This window comes from Cyanistes caeruleus, chromosome 4 (genome assembly GCF_971803275.1).
Source record: "Cyanistes caeruleus chromosome 4, bCyaCae1.hap1.1, whole genome shotgun sequence".
Lineage (NCBI taxonomy): Eukaryota > Metazoa > Chordata > Aves > Passeriformes > Paridae > Cyanistes > Cyanistes caeruleus.
In genome coordinates this window covers 75996348-76013975 of record NC_141704.1, presented here as the reverse complement: position 1 = coordinate 76013975, position 17628 = coordinate 75996348, and the positions used below count along the sequence as shown (strand labels likewise).

At 42.2% G+C, this 17628-nt stretch overlaps 1 protein-coding gene and 1 long non-coding RNA gene across 3 annotated transcripts in view; one reads left to right on the top strand and one right to left on the bottom strand.

Annotated features, from left to right (window-relative positions):
- WNT7B (Wnt family member 7B) overlaps positions 1–10982 on the bottom strand; it is a 114076-nt gene extending 103094 nt beyond the window's left edge. The window contains exon 1 of one of the 2 annotated variants that reach the window (XM_086885929.1): positions 10097–10982. In XM_086885929.1, the coding sequence (XP_086742055.1) occupies positions 10097–10164 (68 nt within the window). In that variant the 5' untranslated portion in view covers positions 10165–10982. The remainder of the gene's footprint in view (positions 1–10096) is intronic. The other variant, XM_086885928.1, reaches the window with a different exon arrangement.
- Positions 10983–12016: 1034 nt separating this feature from the next.
- LOC111923344 (uncharacterized) lies at positions 12017–17388 on the top strand. The gene is made up of 2 exons (XR_002861032.2): positions 12017–12387; positions 15266–17388. It is a non-coding gene; the product is annotated as an uncharacterized LOC111923344 (long non-coding RNA).
- The last annotated feature ends 240 nt before the right edge of the window (positions 17389–17628 follow it).

The window sequence follows — 17628 nt, the reverse complement described above, 5'->3', positions numbered from 1 at the left end:
TAATGAGGTTTCCACTTATCCTGCCTCATCTTCATCCATCCAAGTTCTGGCTTCATTGCCACGCACACTGAGAGAAATTTTACTTGATTCTAATTTGAGCAGTGTGGAGATTACACAGTTCCCACTGGCTTGACCACAACATGGATCAGCTTACCTCTTCTTTCATTTGTCAATACATCACTGGTGATACAGCTTAATCATGTGAATCCCTCTAGCAATTCATCTTACTCCTTTCAAAGGTATTCCTCATAATCTCTCAGATAAATGCTTAGATGCATTTCTATCATCAGAAAAAATACATGCCTCTGGGATTGCCCCCAGACCAGAACAGCACCACTGCCTGTAACCACACAAAAATCTTGTATTTTCACTAACTTCAAATACAAAATCTTGTAGCTTCATTAATTGCAGAACCAAACCCCTTGTCATTTCACTACTTACAAGTAACCATCTACAAAAGAGAAAATAAACCTTTTTTTTCTTTCTTATTTCTAAACTACACTTCCCAGAAATCTCAGGTCTAGAGTCAAAGTGCCTATTTGTGTCTTGCTACCTGGTGCAGCTTCCTGTTTGGGAAACATCCTGAAAGACGAATAGTGCAGATTTAAGAGTATAATTTTTTTCCCTGTCATATAAAAAACAAATATTCAACTTCTTTCAGCAACCAGTAAGAAACCCCATAATAGCAGACCTATGTTTAGGTCATATCTGTTATCTTGTAATTGAGCCTTTAAACATTCATTTTTCTCCTAAGAATAACTCATTAACAGACTTGATAATCATCTCTTCATAAAAATACAGGACTTTACAGGCTTTATTCATATTGAAATTAATAATTTGTTTTCTTGTATACTGCTTACTATTTTGAGATAAATCTGTGTGAATATGAACCCTCCTGTTTGGAATAAAAATATCATCTCTCAATTTTGTGCATGGTTGTTTTTAAAAATTACTCTGATTATCTGAATTTATATTCATTTGACAGTACATCATTTCTAGATTTCAAAAGCTAATCATATGCCTTCCAATGCTTGATGTTTTTAAATGACGAGAGCCTCTGGATTATTTTGTTCCATACATGTGAGATGCCAAAAAAATCTCCTAAATGTGATCTTTTTTTTTCCCCTGCTCACAGAAACTATGGCCATCTAAGAAAAACAAGCATATCTAGAACTGCAATATTTAAAATTATCCTGAATTTTAAAGTAATCTAATAATGGAAGTGGAGGAAGGGAGAGTCCCAACATTATTCTTGAAAGCACAGGATTGATGATATTAATGTTGCCAACCTAAACATGAGAACATTGGTTTGTTTAGCTTGCTATCTTTTTCACCAGCCATCATTTAAAACTAGCTACTGCTCATACCTAAGAGAGTCTGCAATTTATTTACAGCTACAGTAAAGTCAGCACTCAAATAAATGTCTATTCATTAGGCTACTTCTTAGGAGTTAGAAACAATTCTAGTGTCTTAAATCTAAAAAAAAATGCCCCATTAAGGAGTTTTTCAGGTGGAGATGACCCCTAGTGAATAGTTTTATAAGGATGTGTCCAACGAAGTTTACTCTTCATTTATCCTTCATCTATTTTCCAGAACATTTATCTCTTACATGGATATTTTAATCACTGCCTCTGAGCATCAGGGTTTTACTAACCTAGATGTGTTGTCATGCTGCAGTTCTATGACAAAGCAGAACGTTGTTTGCATCATGTCCTCCCCCAGGTCACTGACTTAGAATGGTCACTTATCTACAAATCTTTCCTATGTTTTCTTTCTATTACAATAAGCCTCTCTTTCATCAGGATTATCAGCAAAAGCTGCAGGATATTTTAACTGGCTGCAATTCAGCTTCATGTGGGGGTGCTCACATGCACCCTGCGGTATTTTGTGCAGTTACAAGCAATTTATGAGATGTTTAAAAGTGCATACTTCACTTTACAGATTTAACTCTTTGCTTGACTCCAGTGTCTGCTTAAACTCAGTACAAGATATCTGTAGAGACCAGTTTAAATCTCATCTGATGTTGACAGCCTCTACTCTTTCTTCACCCTCTTTGGAGCTGAAGGTTTTCCACAGATTGTTTGAATGCAGCCCTAACATGCCTTATATGCGTTATAAAAATAATTTTAAAATTCTTTCCAAACCAAGCACAGGCTTCCTGAGCAAGGGCCCAAAACGGCAGGAGATTCCCCATTAAGCCCTTCTGACATGAGACCTGCAGTCCTACTCTGGGGCAGGTTACCTTTAAAGGTCCCTTCCAATCCAAACTATTCTATGATCCTATGTTTATCTGAAATCATTGTGTGGCCACCATAGTGTCTGTCTCTCCCCCCACCCAGTATCTCCCTGAAAGCTGCCAGTATGCAGTCACCACAAAAGCACAAAAGAAGCACACCAAACCAAACCTGTAAGACACTGGGCTGGCAGGTGTTGGCTCCTGCCATACCTACCACCCCTGAGAGCAAAACAAGTCAAGCACAGAGCAGAGACCAGTTATTTAGTGTCTTCAGCCATGGCCCTGGCATAGCAAGTCAGTTCTCTGTCATTTCTAGAATTGATTTATCTTTCTGCTTTTTTAAAAGAAGGATGGAACTAAGAATAGATGCCACTGTGCTTGTACCTGCACACCCCTATCTGTGCTTTCAGAAAAGTGAAGAATTGGAGAATCTTTGAGGAAGTACAAACAGTTCCTGTAGGGTGACCATGCTTCACCCCAGAGTATTAATTAAATTCTTTCATTCTTTGGGTGCAGACAATGACTTTTTGCTACAAATTCCTATAAGGGTTAGCAAATTGCAGCCTAGCTTTGTGACCTTCACATAATTGAACACAGAATTTCTGATTACTGAGGGCAATTGATTTGTCCCCAGCATCCTTCCAAATCCAAAGCATAACTCCAACACCCAGTATCGCTCTTGGGAATGTTCTGCACTACTTTGCATTGTGTCCATGTGGTCTCTGGATGCAGGAGGGATTTTATACCAAATAAATTATTTTATACTGAGTAAATTATTCCCTCTAAAGTGATCAAAGGCTTTATTCATGGAATCATTCTGGACTTGTTCGTGTGCATGCCAGAGCTAATACAATTTTTTGCCCTTTGTTATTTGGGACCTTCCAAACTCCAGTTGATTGTTATGAATTGTCTACTGAGCCTCCATGAGCCATAAAGTGAGAACCTATTTATTGCCTTGATTAAACACAGTCTCTTGGCTATCTTCTTATCATATCTTTTCACTACATTTTTTCTTCTTTTAAAAAGACATAACTTGGGTTGATTCTAAAGTCAATGGCCCATGGACAGCATCTTCCACAATCATGAGGCATAAATATAGGGAGAAAAGCCCCTCTTTTGGCTGACAGCTGTAGGTGTTCCCTTACTTTTGGCAATTGAGAAGAAAGAAAAGCAATTTCCTAGAAGTTTCCTTCTGATTACCATATTGCTGTATGGGTACTTTTCCTTTGTAATGTGAAAATCAAAACTTGTCTTTTATAGAACTGCACTGTGGCAGCTCTTGTAAAGCTCGGCCTGTTCAGAAAAATCTTACTTTTCTTCCTGTCATAAAACAGAGTAATCTGTTTTCTATATGTAGTGCATGTTTTGGAAGAATCTGATTTAGGACAGTAAATATTTAGAGGGCTTTAAGGGTGGCTATTATTTCTACTTATATATTGACCAGAAAACATAGTCTGCAAAGAGAACAGAAAAGGGAAGGTAGAAATTGAAGAACAGTGATATAAGAGAAAAATGGTGTGCAGAAGAGAATCAGCAGATAGAGGAAAGAGAAGAGGACTGAAGGAAATAGGAGTTAACTGAATTAGGAGTAAAGGAAAGAGATTCTGGAACGAAATAAAATCAAGCACTTTGAAAAAATCAATCACTGTATTAAAAATATATAGGAAATACAGCATTTATTTGGTATTTCTAAGAATTTGTTGTAAATCAACAACCATATTTTGAAAATAAAAATAAAATCTGGGTTCAAGAGTGTAATCTGACAGAAAAGCTAGTATTTCTAGAATCCACAAGATGCTATTTCTTTTACAATTTCCATCCCTAGAGCTCCTTTTTCGAAATTATTACGCTGTCTCCTTCAGACTGGCTTTTCTGATGGTCTTCCTTTTAGATGCTGACAGAACAATGCATTTCAGCTCCAGCTCAGTCGTTTTAAGTGTGTTACATTGTTAGTCCTTCAAGTCATGCTGCTGATAATGCAGTGAAATAATACAACCATAGAAATCAAACAACTGGCAAGTGGATGCTTTCTGCCTTTTCATCCTTAGTCACAGATTACTTCAGCTCATAATTGTTCCTGTGGTTTGTCAGGACTTCAGGAAACCAGAGCATGCTGAATTTGACATGCCTAAGTGCTAGTCTGCACTGAATCACTGCCCTACTGAATGACTGCGCGTCACTTCCACCACGGTGCCTCCTGCCTCAGCAAGGAGATGGGGACTTTCCTGCCAGTTCCTTCTCTGCAGGCTTTACTATCTACCCAGACTCAGTGCTAGAAAAGACAGCAGGGATATCAATAGTGGGGGGGAAAGCTAAACAGGTGGCAGTAGATTTGGCTGATATGGAAAAAGTGACAATAAAGCCAAAGGATATAAATGTTCCACAGTCTTTGGATGTCTGAGCTGGTTTTGCCAAATGGGAAACGGCAAACCTGTGACCTAAACTTTTGCATCCATGGCTTGCAAAAAGCAATATCGATGTTTTGATGCTATTACTGAGAAAATTGTTAACACTTTTCTACATAAAGGGCAGGGTATTGGTCACTTCAACACAATTTGTAATGAAGGCATTTCTACAGAAAGCATCTGTTAATGCCAGTGACTGCATCCATTTTTGCTCATTACAGGCAATTAAGCTGCTGATAGTCTCACCTAAGAGGTCTTCTGTAAGTTATCTGTTTAATTACTAATATGGATGAAACGGGAAAATTACCACTTCCTCCCTGGGGGAGAAACCAGTCAGGCTTACCTTGTTAAAGACACCACATGTATTTTATGAGATCCCTGATGCTCCCTGAATCACTCTTGGTTTGTTCAGGGAGCTTTACAGAAGTACAAGGACTCTGATTTCTGTGGCTACTTCAACTCCGTTAAGATACTAAAATAATGATTTACCTATTGTTCCCAAAAGCATTAAAGTTTCCAGAGACCCTGGAAAACCCTTCCTAGAGAGGTGATCAATGATCAAAGTCAGACCTTAAGGTGCATTTGGACAATGATAACATGCTTTAACTTTTGGCCTGCCCTGAAGTGGTCAGGTAGTTAGACCAGATGATTGTTGTAGCTCCTTTCCAACTGAAAATATTCTATTCTATTCTATTCTATTCTATTCTATTCTATTCTATTCTATTCTATTCTATTCTATTCCTCAGTTTGCAAACAGTTTGCATGAAAAAATACTTTTCTTTCCCAATTGCTTAGAGAAAATGCATCATACTCAATTCAAACAACATAAAGGTGATACTGGCATGTAGACATATCTTGAAGGAAACAATTCAGGATGATAAAAGCATAGCGTTGGTGCAGAAACAATTTTCACACTTATGCCAAAAGACCCACTGTGTGATTGTTGCACTAAGCACAAAAAAAGTGAAAAACCATGTGTATAAAAACAAGCTTCCTTAAACCTTAGACCTTAACATATACAAAGAATCTCTCATTTTACTCAATTTCAAATGAGTGCTTTAAGAGTAAGCCTTTATTCATGAGAGCAAGCAAGGAACTGGACACATAACGTCAGAACACACTCAGCTGTATGCACCATGGTGGTGGGTTGCTTGAGCATGAATCATTAAATAAAAACTTCACACAGAGTAAGAATTCTCATGGCTTAAGACATATCTTCACCTATGCAAACCCCAAGGACTCATTTAAAGGAGTTAACTTGTATTTCTTTTGACAGGTCTACAACTTTCCATTTCTCTTCTTCCAATTGTTATTGTTTTACCACTCTTTATATCCTGCATCTGGGTTTACAAGATGCTACTGACCACACGTAATTTAATATCCTGCCTTTGGTTTCCTACCAAACCACAAGACCATATATCTTCTTTATTTTTCTAATTTTTCTGCCTTTTTTTGTCTTTTATGTAATTTGTAGTCTCATATAAACAAGCCCAAATGTCTCTGTTGCTGTACTAATGTTACTGAAACTCAGATCTACCTCTTAGAAATTGACACAGTTTCTTCTATTGACACAAATAATACCTATTCCATAAACTTCTTCATTCTCTCATTATTATGTTACAGCAGAATATTATTCTAATCCGGTCATTTTCAACCAATCTAATATAGCCCCAAAGTGTATTAGCCAGCAGGCACTGGTAGGCTGTGCATCCATCAGTTGACAACTATAAAATCCCAGGATTATTAGAGAGATACCCAGAAAGGGAAGGGAAAAACAATTTGTCTCCTACTTTTCCATCTGTTGCTGTTCGCTCTATACAATTAAGGATCAGTTCCTCACCCCTTCTTCTTCCATCCATTCAAAACAGGAAGTGGCTTCCACCCCTGGGGCAGAAGAAACAATGCTTTGCGAAACTGAACTAAGGGCAAGGAGGAGATGTCTGATCCACCCGACCCACTCCCGTCCCTAGGCAGGAAATATCTCCAGCAATCACACCACACTATGGTACCTACAGAGGGTTTGCACCATGATGCTACATCAATGTCAGTACAGTGAAGTATCCCAACCGCATGGCTGGCATGTCCTGAGGGTGAGCATTCTGTAAACTATCTGTAAACTGCCGAGTAAGCAGGACATTATATGACACCTTACTGCTACAGGGAAGTTAATCAAACGTCATAATCCCATTACTAAACGCTGATGGTTGTGTCCTTTGTGTGCATGGGCTTTTTCTCCATGTTCACATTTCATCATGTGGACAAAATAAAGGGGTGTATCAGATTTTTTTTTGTGAGTTTGTCACTTTCTCTCTGCCCACCTTTTTCTTCCTTAAGTACATGTCACCAGAAAATGCAAGTGCGTGTATTCTATAGTCATGATTTCTTTTGACCATGTTCCTTTTCTAAGCAGCTTTTTTCTTAGATTGCAGAACTTATCTTCAGAACAAAGAAGGAGCTTGAACTTGTATGTTTTGTTCATGACAGGATGTCTTCCTTCAAGCTGGCAAAACCAACCCCACTATGCCAATGCTAATGCCAATACTGCTTAATATGAGCATTACCATTTCCGTTCTTTGAGAAGGCTATTCACTATTTGTAGGGAGTAAATTTATATTTGCTATAAGTATCTTCTGTAGCATTTTCCTCATAATTAATTGCACTGTGATAGTCATCTAACTGAATATAACTGGTTATCAAGCATGCAGACTTTTCCCCTGCTGTATCAGCATCCACCAAGCCATCTTTTCCTTCTGACATCATCAGAGCCACTACACTGCTACTGCTTAACTACCATTCTCATCAGTGAGACAAAAAAGTAAACCTTCAATGCAAGCAAGAGGTCCATTTCTCCTTTTGGCTATCTGCCAGCAGAGCAGTTGGTGGGGATTAGTGTTTGAGGTCTTTTTTCTCCTGCTTTAAGGAGTGGCTATTGAAAGATGCTTGAAGAAACTGCTTTGGCAGGGAGAAGCTAAAGGGTTTTGTTAGTTGCTCAGGTGGACACTGTAGCACATTTTTGTCAGTCTGAAATAAAATAGCCCTTTTAATGGTGTGGACGCCTTCCTGCTGCCCAGAAAGTGGCTCAAACAATTGCAATGGAATGGGAGTTCTGGGGAGGGAGGAAAATTAAATGAGTCACGAGGCCTCCAAAAGACTCAGGCTGCCCCATTCTCTTTTAACTCTTGTCCTAACATTTCAAAATATTCCTCTGACATATTAAAAATATCTCATTTTCTTCTCCTTGGACAACAAGTAACAATTCTCTTTGGACAATGAAAAAGATAACTTTACTCCTTACTTCTACAGATCCAGCTCTTTTTACAGAAGTATATAACATCCCTCTTTCTCCAACACCAAAATAGCCTTGTGTAGGGTATGGCTTTATTTCCATAACTGACCGAAAGGGGCTCGTAATTAAGCAGCATCCAAATCAGGCGAATCCACAAATCTTGACTTTCTAACTTGACATGCCTTAAAGCCAGAAGCACTGAAGTGACTGACAGCTTGTAAGAGACCCTTGAAACAGGCACCGTCCCCCTCCCACCACTCCCTGCCCTAAGCCTCACTTTCTTCAGGGACTTATGCTCATCTTTACAATGGAATATATGAGTCTGAAGGGTTGGGAGAAAGTCTTTCATAACAAATTATAATCCCACTGAAATCAGTCATACTGAAGATATAATGCCACTTCTATATCTGGAAAGTTTATGAGTATACCCATCAGCTTTAAGTAAGGGATTGCTAATTGAAGCATCTAAGTGTGATTACAGCTGCAAAATCTAACCAGTGCTCAGTGATGGTAAACTTCTGTGGTACTTTTGACAGCATCATTTATTAAATGACAGAGAGCAGTGTTTATGCACACAAATTGAGCTTCTCCATCTTACAGTCTGCCAAGGTTGAATTTGTGTGCTTTGGCAGCCAAACCAAGATAGCCAATGCCAAGAGAGAGTCTGAGCACAGGCGAATTAAAACTCCATGACAGTGTAATGGATGCAGCACCTTCCCGGAGGAAACAGACCCCTGAGGGCGCTAGATCCCACCCCTGACAGAGGCCAGTCAGCTTGACAAAAAGGTGGAATTAAAGGTCTTCCCCTTTCCTCTTACTTGCACTTCTTTCCAATCTGAAACATCCTCTGACCTCCCCACTTCAAGGCATACTCTACAGAATGTAATTTTCTTCACACCATTGAGGGGAAGAGTTCTTGCTTTTTATCTGGAAGAGACTGAGGTCACACCTCATCAGAGCTTCCTCCCAAGGAGCAGTGGAGGGACAGCTCCAATCTCTGCTCTCTGGGACCAGGGACAGACCCCAAGGGAATGGCTGGAGCTGTGTCAGGGGAGGGTCACACTGGACATCAGGGAAAGGTTCTTCCCCCAGAGGGTGCTGGGCACTGAACAGGCTCCCAGGAATGGACATGGCCATGAGGCTGCCAGAGCTCCAGGAGTGTTTGGACAACACTCTCAGGGATACACAGGGTGGGATTGTTGGCGTGTCTGCACAGGGCCAGGAGTTGGATTTTATGATCCTTTTGGGTCCATTTTACACTTGGAATATTCTATGATCCTGTGAGAAGAAAGGGGATGATGAGCACTTGGTCCTAAGGAGATCATTCTCTCTCACAGGACAAGATTTATGCTGTGGATTGTGTTCTTTAGCTTATGCAAGGCACAAATTCATTCCTACCCCATGTACTTCCATGAAATACCAAACTATTATCACACCTTAAAGGAGTGTTTCAGTGCACAAGTCCAGTGTCAGCACCCCTGTACATAGTATTAGCCAATCTTTGCTTTTTAAAAGTAAACTTAGAATAAAACCTTGATTACCTGCATAATTAATACCTGTTCACAGTAATTTGCATGCCTGAATAATTAAAGAATTAGGTTTTAGAAATGAAAAGCAAGAAAATCCTCCATTTTTGTACTTGAAAAGCTGCAGCGGCAATCATGATAGTTCATAGCACATAAATAATTCAAACTGAGCTTCCTTGCCTTTATTTTTTTTCCTTGCAGAAATCCTCTTAGCGTTTCCTAATTAAATGAAAATATTTTATAAGCCATCACTTTCTGACATCACAAGAATATTTTAAACTCCACATTAGACAAACCAGATTTACATTTTCAGTATTTGCGATCTGACGTTCAGGGCTATTTAAAGGAACCATAAATCATCATAAAGGGGCGATAAAATGGACACATACTTTCGAAGGAAAAAAACCTGGGAAAATAAATTGCATTGCGCTGGTCAGCTGAGTTTAATTCAACATTCATTTTTCTTGGCAACTCTGCATTTTCGATTTACACTGCTAAATGAAAAAAATTGTAAAATCCTGACAAAAATTATACACTTAGCAGGTGTGGGGGGCGGGAGAGGAGGCTTATATACTGAAGGATGCCAAACCAGCACTGAAAGACGACTTTTTCCCCACAGGATTTCTGTATTCTACGTGTTTACCTGTCCCGGCGCCCCTGAGGCCCGTAACCGCTGCGTATGGGCAGCAGGGGGCGCCCTCCGCCCGCCATGCCGGGCTGGCAGAGCCCGCGCGCGGGGAACCTTCTGGAACATCCCCAGGGCGCCTTGAAGGGCCGCGCCGTGAGGGGCCGCGCCGTGTCCGCAGCCCAGGAACAACTGGCCGGCGTGTCGCTACCGTGTCCCCGTTAAGCCCAGGCGGCCGGGGGGAAGCTCACTCGCTCCCTCCTCAGCACGAAGCTCGGACCGCCCCTCGGCCGCCATGCAGCCACTCAGCGTTTGCGATCCCGCCTGCCTCCATTTTCTCTGGGCTCCCTCCCGTCTTCAGGCACCGTCCTCAGCCACTGCACCCGCCGCTCCCATCCCGCTCTTCCCTGCGAGCCGAGCGGGGTGGCACGGCCGGGAGGCCGCGGGACGGGTGCAGGGTAGCGGGACACCTGCTGGCGAGGCGCAGAGCCCTCTCCGCCGTGAGGGGCAGGGCCCGGCGGCCCACAGGCGTTTTCATTTCGGTCGCCCCTTCGCCAGGGGACACAGTCGTGTTCGCCTGGAGGGCCGTGCCTGGAAACACAAACCGCGAAGAGGTCGCGGCTCTAGTCCCTTGTTATAATCAGGTTTTTTTAAATGTCGGGCTCTCTGGAAGCAGCGCTGAAGGGGCGCGGTGGCCGTAGGGCTCTGTCTGCTCGCATACCCCTGTAGAGGTTCCCTGGCTCCTCCGCAGTCCCGGATTAACGCTTGTGCCACTCCTGGGTGTGATCCCACCCCATCCTCCGCTGTCCCGTTTAATGCGCAGGAGCGGTGGCTGTGTAAAATGGCGAGGCTGGCTGAGTGATGCAGGGACAGGCTGCTCCCCCGGGGCTCCAGTCCTTGGATCGAACAGAAATTCCCCAAAATGGTTACATCCACGGGGTCCCGGTCTGTCCTTTTCCTCCCGAGTAACAGAGCACGTAACATTCTGGACCGCCAAAGTGTATTCCAAAGACAAGGTTGCTGAAAATCATACTAACCCTTCTAAGAAACCCATACCGATTGTTTAAAAATACTTGCATTGCACCCTCGTCGCGATTTTTACATGGGTTTATCGCTACTTCTGAACAGTACATTTTTTATTTAAAAATATTATTTTTAAAAATAACTTTAAAAAAAATGCGTTGTCCCCGTGTCACGATTTTAACATGAGAGCGTGTCACTCACTACACCTGCATTTGTTTCACTGCTCGCGAAGACAAAGTGAATCCTGGCATTTAAAACTTTCCCCGGATGCGATGGTGGATTTTAATTGCCGCAGCCAGCGCGGCGGCCAGCAGTCACGAGCAGAGGGATCACCGGGGATGTACCACTGTAAAACAATCCCGAGGTGTCTGCAGAGAGTGCCACGGTCGTATTTTATCAGTGCGGTTTGTCACGCTGATCACCCGGGGATCGTCCTGGTTAATCCGGTTGGTTCAGACTGAGCGCTGTCTGACGCAGACATAGAGACAAAGCCTGTCAGACAGAGCCAGAGAAAAGCTGCTCGTGTTACTGACTTCGCATTACCTCGAGTCTGATTTTTTCCCGATATATTGAAAAAGGCGAGATATATATAAATATATATCTAACCAGGGCGAGGTTAGATATATATTTTTATATATGTGCATATAAATATATAATATGTACTTTATAAATATTATATGTATGAAAACTAAATGCCAATCAGAATCTCTCAATCCCGGGTTTACTCATTATTGAGCTGTTTTGGGAGAATCTGCAAGGCCTAGTGCACAGGGACGGGGTTGCTGCTTCATACAGAAAACAGAAGTGACTTTGCAGGAGGGAAAACAATCAAATAAACAAAAACCAAACTAAAAAATAACTAAGCCAACAGGGGAAAAAAAAAAAAAAAAAAGAATGTTCCTTCCCTTGGCGGTTGGAATGTCGCGGAGGGTAATCCGAGCAGCAGCTCAGTCTCCGGGAGCCAGCAGTGCGGACTCCCAGTCCCAGACTGCTGCCCGCCTGTCCTAATCTGGTATTTGGAGGAGTGTGTTTTTGTTGGTTTTTTTTTTATTTTCTTTCTTTGCTTTACTGATATCTCCTCAGTATTTTGGGTTTAGGTAATGAACTCTTTCTGTTACTGATTTAACGGTCAGGAAGGGCAATGTGCGGGCCCGATGCCACAGCCCCGCCCGGGTCCGTGTTGGTGCCGCGGGCTCCTCGCCCCCGGTGGTGGGCTCTGTGTCCCTGCGAGCCCGGCTGACTTGTAAGGGTGCTCTTCCATCGCCCCGCCTCGCAGCGAATATCTGGTGGGTTGGAAAGGCGGACGCGGATAAAAATAACTGGTGGGAGTCAGGGGCCCACTCGGCTTTCTCCCCCCGGTGGTTTTGGTTCTCAGCCGGCGGCCCTTGTGCTGAGCATCCCCCGCGGGCGGCTGCCGGGGCAGCGGCATTTGCAGCCCGCGTACCGCTGCGGTGGCCGTGGGACGGCGGCCGGAGCGCACTGCCTGTGCTTCCTCAGAGAACGCACGACTCTACAGGTCCTGCTCCAAACTGCGGCTGTCACATCTCTTAAAAGCATTTTTCGGTTATGAGACCCCTTTTTAATTTTTTTTTTTTTTTTTTTTTTTTTAATTCCCGTTTCGGCTGTAACTTTCCTACACTGTTTATGTTCCTACACTGCTCACATTGTTTATGTGATCCTTTGATCGTGGTACATTGAATTTGGGATCGAAACGAAGTCGTAGGGTTTATTGCTTGTTAATGTGAGCTCTTCAAGTGAGGCTGTTTAGGTCCATAGTTAGGCCTTTCTGAAAAGGTGGCCTGTTTTCTCCTAAGGCTTCAGCACCCAGCACCTGCCAGGAAGATCCACGGGAATAGTGAGTGCTTAGCAAGGATGAAATTTTTAATATATTTCATATATTAAAAATGAAACTAGGAGCCCCAGTGGCGTGTCGTCTTGAAAAACGAGGGGCTAACTGAGTTTTCTTGTTTGAGAGCCCTCTTGCTTTCTTCAAGTAGTGCATGTTATGTGGAGAGTAACTGGAAATCGAAAAGAATTTTCAAGTAAATAATAACTTTCACGGAGCACTGGTGAATCAGTAACACTGGTCTTTAAAGCAGCTAATGGATTATTAGAAAAGTAACTTATTTGAAACGTGAATGGAAGCAGGATGTTGTGGGGTATTTGATAATTCAGTGTAATCCCTTTTCGCTTTGCTTTGGAAGGGAATACTCGCAAAGCCTCTGCCTTGGTTCTGGCTCCCGCTGCCGCGCCGGTCCCTCGGTGCCCGTCGAGCAGGGCAGCTGCCGCCTGCCACTCGCGTGCCCTCCCCCTGCAAGGGAAGGGATCCTGGACGGTGGGGAGGGATCCCGAGGGGGTTTGGGAGCGGCTCCGTGCCGCTTGGGCCGGAGCAGCCCTGCCCCGGGATGGTGCAGCCGCCGGCTGTGCCGCATTGTCCGCTTAGCTTCTCAAGGCTGTGGAGAGAAAGGAAAATACACCTCGTCCCTGTAGTGATTCTCATAGGGCCTCGTTCCCTTTCACCCTAAGTCAATAGAAACTTTGCCTTTTCGTTAATTAAAAAAGTACAGTAAGGCCCTACTCGTCGCCTCCATAGTTTTGGTTTTTGGTTGGTTTTTTTTCTTCTGGAAATTCTTAGTAATGGAATAATGTAATAAACATGGATATAAAGTGGATACTGAAAAAAAAACCAACCCAAACAAACAACAAGAAAAGCTCAAGATAAAATAAAATAATAAAATAAAATACAACCAGCCAAAAATCCAGCACATCCTGAACTCTACTTTTTTTTTACTGCTTGTGAAGAGGAAGGTCAATACAAGAAAAAATTCTGAAATCTTGTTTTGTGAATTCTCTCTTGTAAAAAAATTCTTTAAAAAATCCACTAATTCCTAATTAAGGAAAATGAATAGTTATCAGGGTCTTTTACCTAAAATGCTTACTTCTTAAACTGGTAGGGTCATGTTTTAAATGTTCCATACGTCTGTAACCACGTTACTGAGATCTTTAATGTAGTGTCAGCCAATATTTTAACTACAAAAGTAACAATGAAGGGAGCGGGATTTTTAGAAACGTATTGTATGTTTCCTCCTAAGTGCGGCCATGTTGGGGCTCGGGGGGTGTCCTGGTTTTTTGGGGGTATTTTTGTTTGTTTGTTTTCGCCAACTATCAGTCCTTCAGCATTAGCTGGCTTCCCTGAAAGGTTCTGACAGTTTCAGAAATGCTCCGTTGCTCTCCCGTCATTTCCAGGTAAACTCCTATGTGATCTCAGAATTATCTCCTGTATTTATATGTTTATGATTTGAAACCAATTGCGGCAAAGTAGCCCTCAATAGTAGAACCTTTACTATCTATAATGTTGATTAGCTTCCCCAGGGAGCTGTCGTCTGGATACAGTTTTTTTCCCTCTCCATTTCAAATGCTTCCAACTAATCCCGCATCCTTCCAGCAGAAAATCCAGGAGAGCCTTCTAAAGTTTTAGAGTCTTCTAAAATGTTATTTAACGCGAAGTAACGACGCGTTTGAACGCCCACAAAAGTACTGGTTTTGTGTCTGCTCTCAATCCTATTACCTCAAATAACATTCCACGTTGTGTTCAAGGCAGGCGTTTGCTCTCCCGGCTCTTCCTGTCCTATTAATAGGACAAATCCGCCCGCGCATGACCCTTCCTACAAGAATTCGACTACGGTTTGCTTTGACTTATCGCTGCCTGTAAAATAGGTCCTTTAATAAAAAAAAAAAATAAAAAATACGAGTATCTTTTCCCTGTCACAGCACTTCGATGGGGAGCTTGAAGTGGAAGGGCACCACGCGTGTATGTGTACAAACTAAGATAGGTGCCGACCCTCGCCTGCATCTTGACAACAGAAATCTGCTGGCTTTTACTAAATTAACTGTGTTTAGTTTAGCATTTTTTATCCCAAGGAAGCGTGTTTTGGTTGGTATGCAAAAAGCACAGCGGCCGTCTGGGACTTGCCGCTAATTTCCCCAAACTTTGTCATGCGTTGTGAGATCACGAGGTGAAAGCACTTGCCTGAAAAGCCTCATTTTTAAAAGAAAGAAAAAAAACATAAAAAACCAAATAAACACACAAAAACAAACGAACAAAAATATTAAATTAAAAAAAAAAAGAGAAAAAAAAAAATAAACTTATGTTTTGTTTTTAAGGTAAATTTGTCCTCAGCTGAAGGAGAAGCCCATCGGCTCCTGCCCGCATGGAAGGGGTGCCGAGAGGACGAGCCGCAATCCAGTGCCAGCTGAAACCCCCGTTCCCATCCCCACGACGGGACCATCTCGCACCTGACACCCCGCGGGGGCGGACCTGCAGCCGAGACCCCCCCACCGCGGCCCGACCGCCGGACCGCCCCCCGTGAAAACGCGGCTCCTGCCAAAAATCACGTCTCCTGGGAGGGGTCGGAAGATATATTTGCTGGAAGATACCAGGAATGAAGGAAAAACAGCTGGTAAAGACGAGCTGAAAAGCTCTGTGTATTTGTCTCCGATCAGCATGAACACCTCGCCCCACCCCCCTTTTAATTTTAGAGATTAAAACCAGAGTATATTTCCTCAGCAGGTACCTAAAGGAAGAACCTTGATGTTTGCTCTACCGGTTTGTTCTGTCGGTCCCTTTGCATTTTGTGTGTTTGTTGCTCACAAATAGCTATTATCGCTGTTAATGATTGTAGAAATGTAAAAAAAGATTTTTAAAAATGTGAATTCGTAGCCTGCTAGCAGAGAGCGCTCCTCACTCTCCTGGCAATTAAATTAAGGGTGTCGATTTGGGTTAGGGATCATCCTTCAATTTTAAGAGAAAAGTGCTTCAAGTCAAGAATGCCTTTTCTGTTTTGTTGTCTATTTGTTTGTTTTCTCTTTTTTTCGAAGGCTTTTCCTTTTTAGTATTTAAGTTATGCTGGAAGAACACATTTCTCCTCCGTGCTCTTTTAGGCTATCCCTCCCTTGGAAATTCCAGATGGGAGGGAAACAGGCACACATAATTTGGGAGGTTTTGTTATTTTTAAAAAAAACGTTTGTCATGCTGCAACCATTATTCCGAGGATTCTGCGAGGTTTTCATTTACCGGCTTTCAGGGCTCCTTTCTTCATATTGCAGCCGGCCCAATGTGAGACTCCAGAGAAAAATAATTTAAAAAAAGACCAAAAACAAGTGAAAACAAAAAGAATAAAAATATAAAGCAACCTTCCTCTCTTCCTCCCCCTCACCCCAAAACTAAGCTGCGCCCCAATCCAGGCTTCGCTTGGGGAGTCAAATTACCCCTCTTCCCATTGGGACGCATTCATTTTTCGCAGTCATTTTATCTGCCGGAACTTTAGGACAAAGCTATTTTCCAGAGGAAATTTCCACTCCTGCTGCCGCCTCACACCAGAGGGCGCCAGGAGCCTTCCCAGGCTTTGCTGCCTCAAGAGCTGCTGGAAATTAACTCTTTGGACACTCTCCTTGAATGTTTTTCTAACCTTTCCCTTTTAAAATATACAACTGGATTCTGACTTTTTTTTCCCCCCTATAAAATGCATGTTGGTTTGTTTTGGTTTGGGTTTGTAAGATTTTTTCCCTGTCCTTGTAGTACCTTTTCCCAGCTCTTCTAGGCCTTCACCCTCCTGCAGCATTCCCCCAGGACTCTCAGGTGTACAGCTTCACTCTCTCTCTGCTAACTTGATTTTAATTAAGTTACTGGATCACGTTTGCGTGACATTACCGTGTTGTCCCTTATAAACTTCTGGGATGAAACTCGTCTTGGCTGTGTTTAAACTTAAAGAGCCACTTAGGGAACTTCAAGCAGAACACCAAAGCATGGCACCAAAGGTGAAACAGGTTGGTGAGGCCCTGGCACAGGTTGCCCAAAGAAGCTGTGACTGCCTAATCCCTGGAAGTGTTCACAGCCAGGATTTGGAGCAACCTGGACTAGTAAAGAGTGTCCCAGCCCAAATATGCACAGTATAAAGTCTCCAACAGAGCTTATCGTTCCAAATAAATGACTAAAATGGAAGATAAACAGTAAGAAAGAGAAGAAAGAATAAACTAAATATTAGTATATGTAATTTCCATGTTTCCTGTAAACTTTTGTCAAGAAGCTAGATATGATTTTGCTATTCACATCTGAGGATCAACAGAAATGCAAAATGCATGATCCAAATAATTATTAAAAAAATCTGAGCATAAAGCATAAAAACCAACAAAGAAAAACATTTTGATTCTGGAGGCTGGTGGGAAAACTCAGTTGAAGATAAATGTTTGTCCTTGTGCTATTTAAATTAAAATATGGATTTAAAAGATTTATGAGCTGGTTTGTTCATTTATAGAATTCAATTTAGCATCTATCAATCATAAAAAAAGAAAATTAATCAAAGATTGCTGACTTTACTCAGACTCTAATCCCTTTAATGGATCAGATTGTACTACTTACTTGTTCATGTTCAGTATTATCGCTGAAGTGTGTGCATAAGATTAGAATCTTTGTCTCAGAACAAATGGGATGGTGTACTGGACATTGTGAGAAAATATCTTAAAAGGCA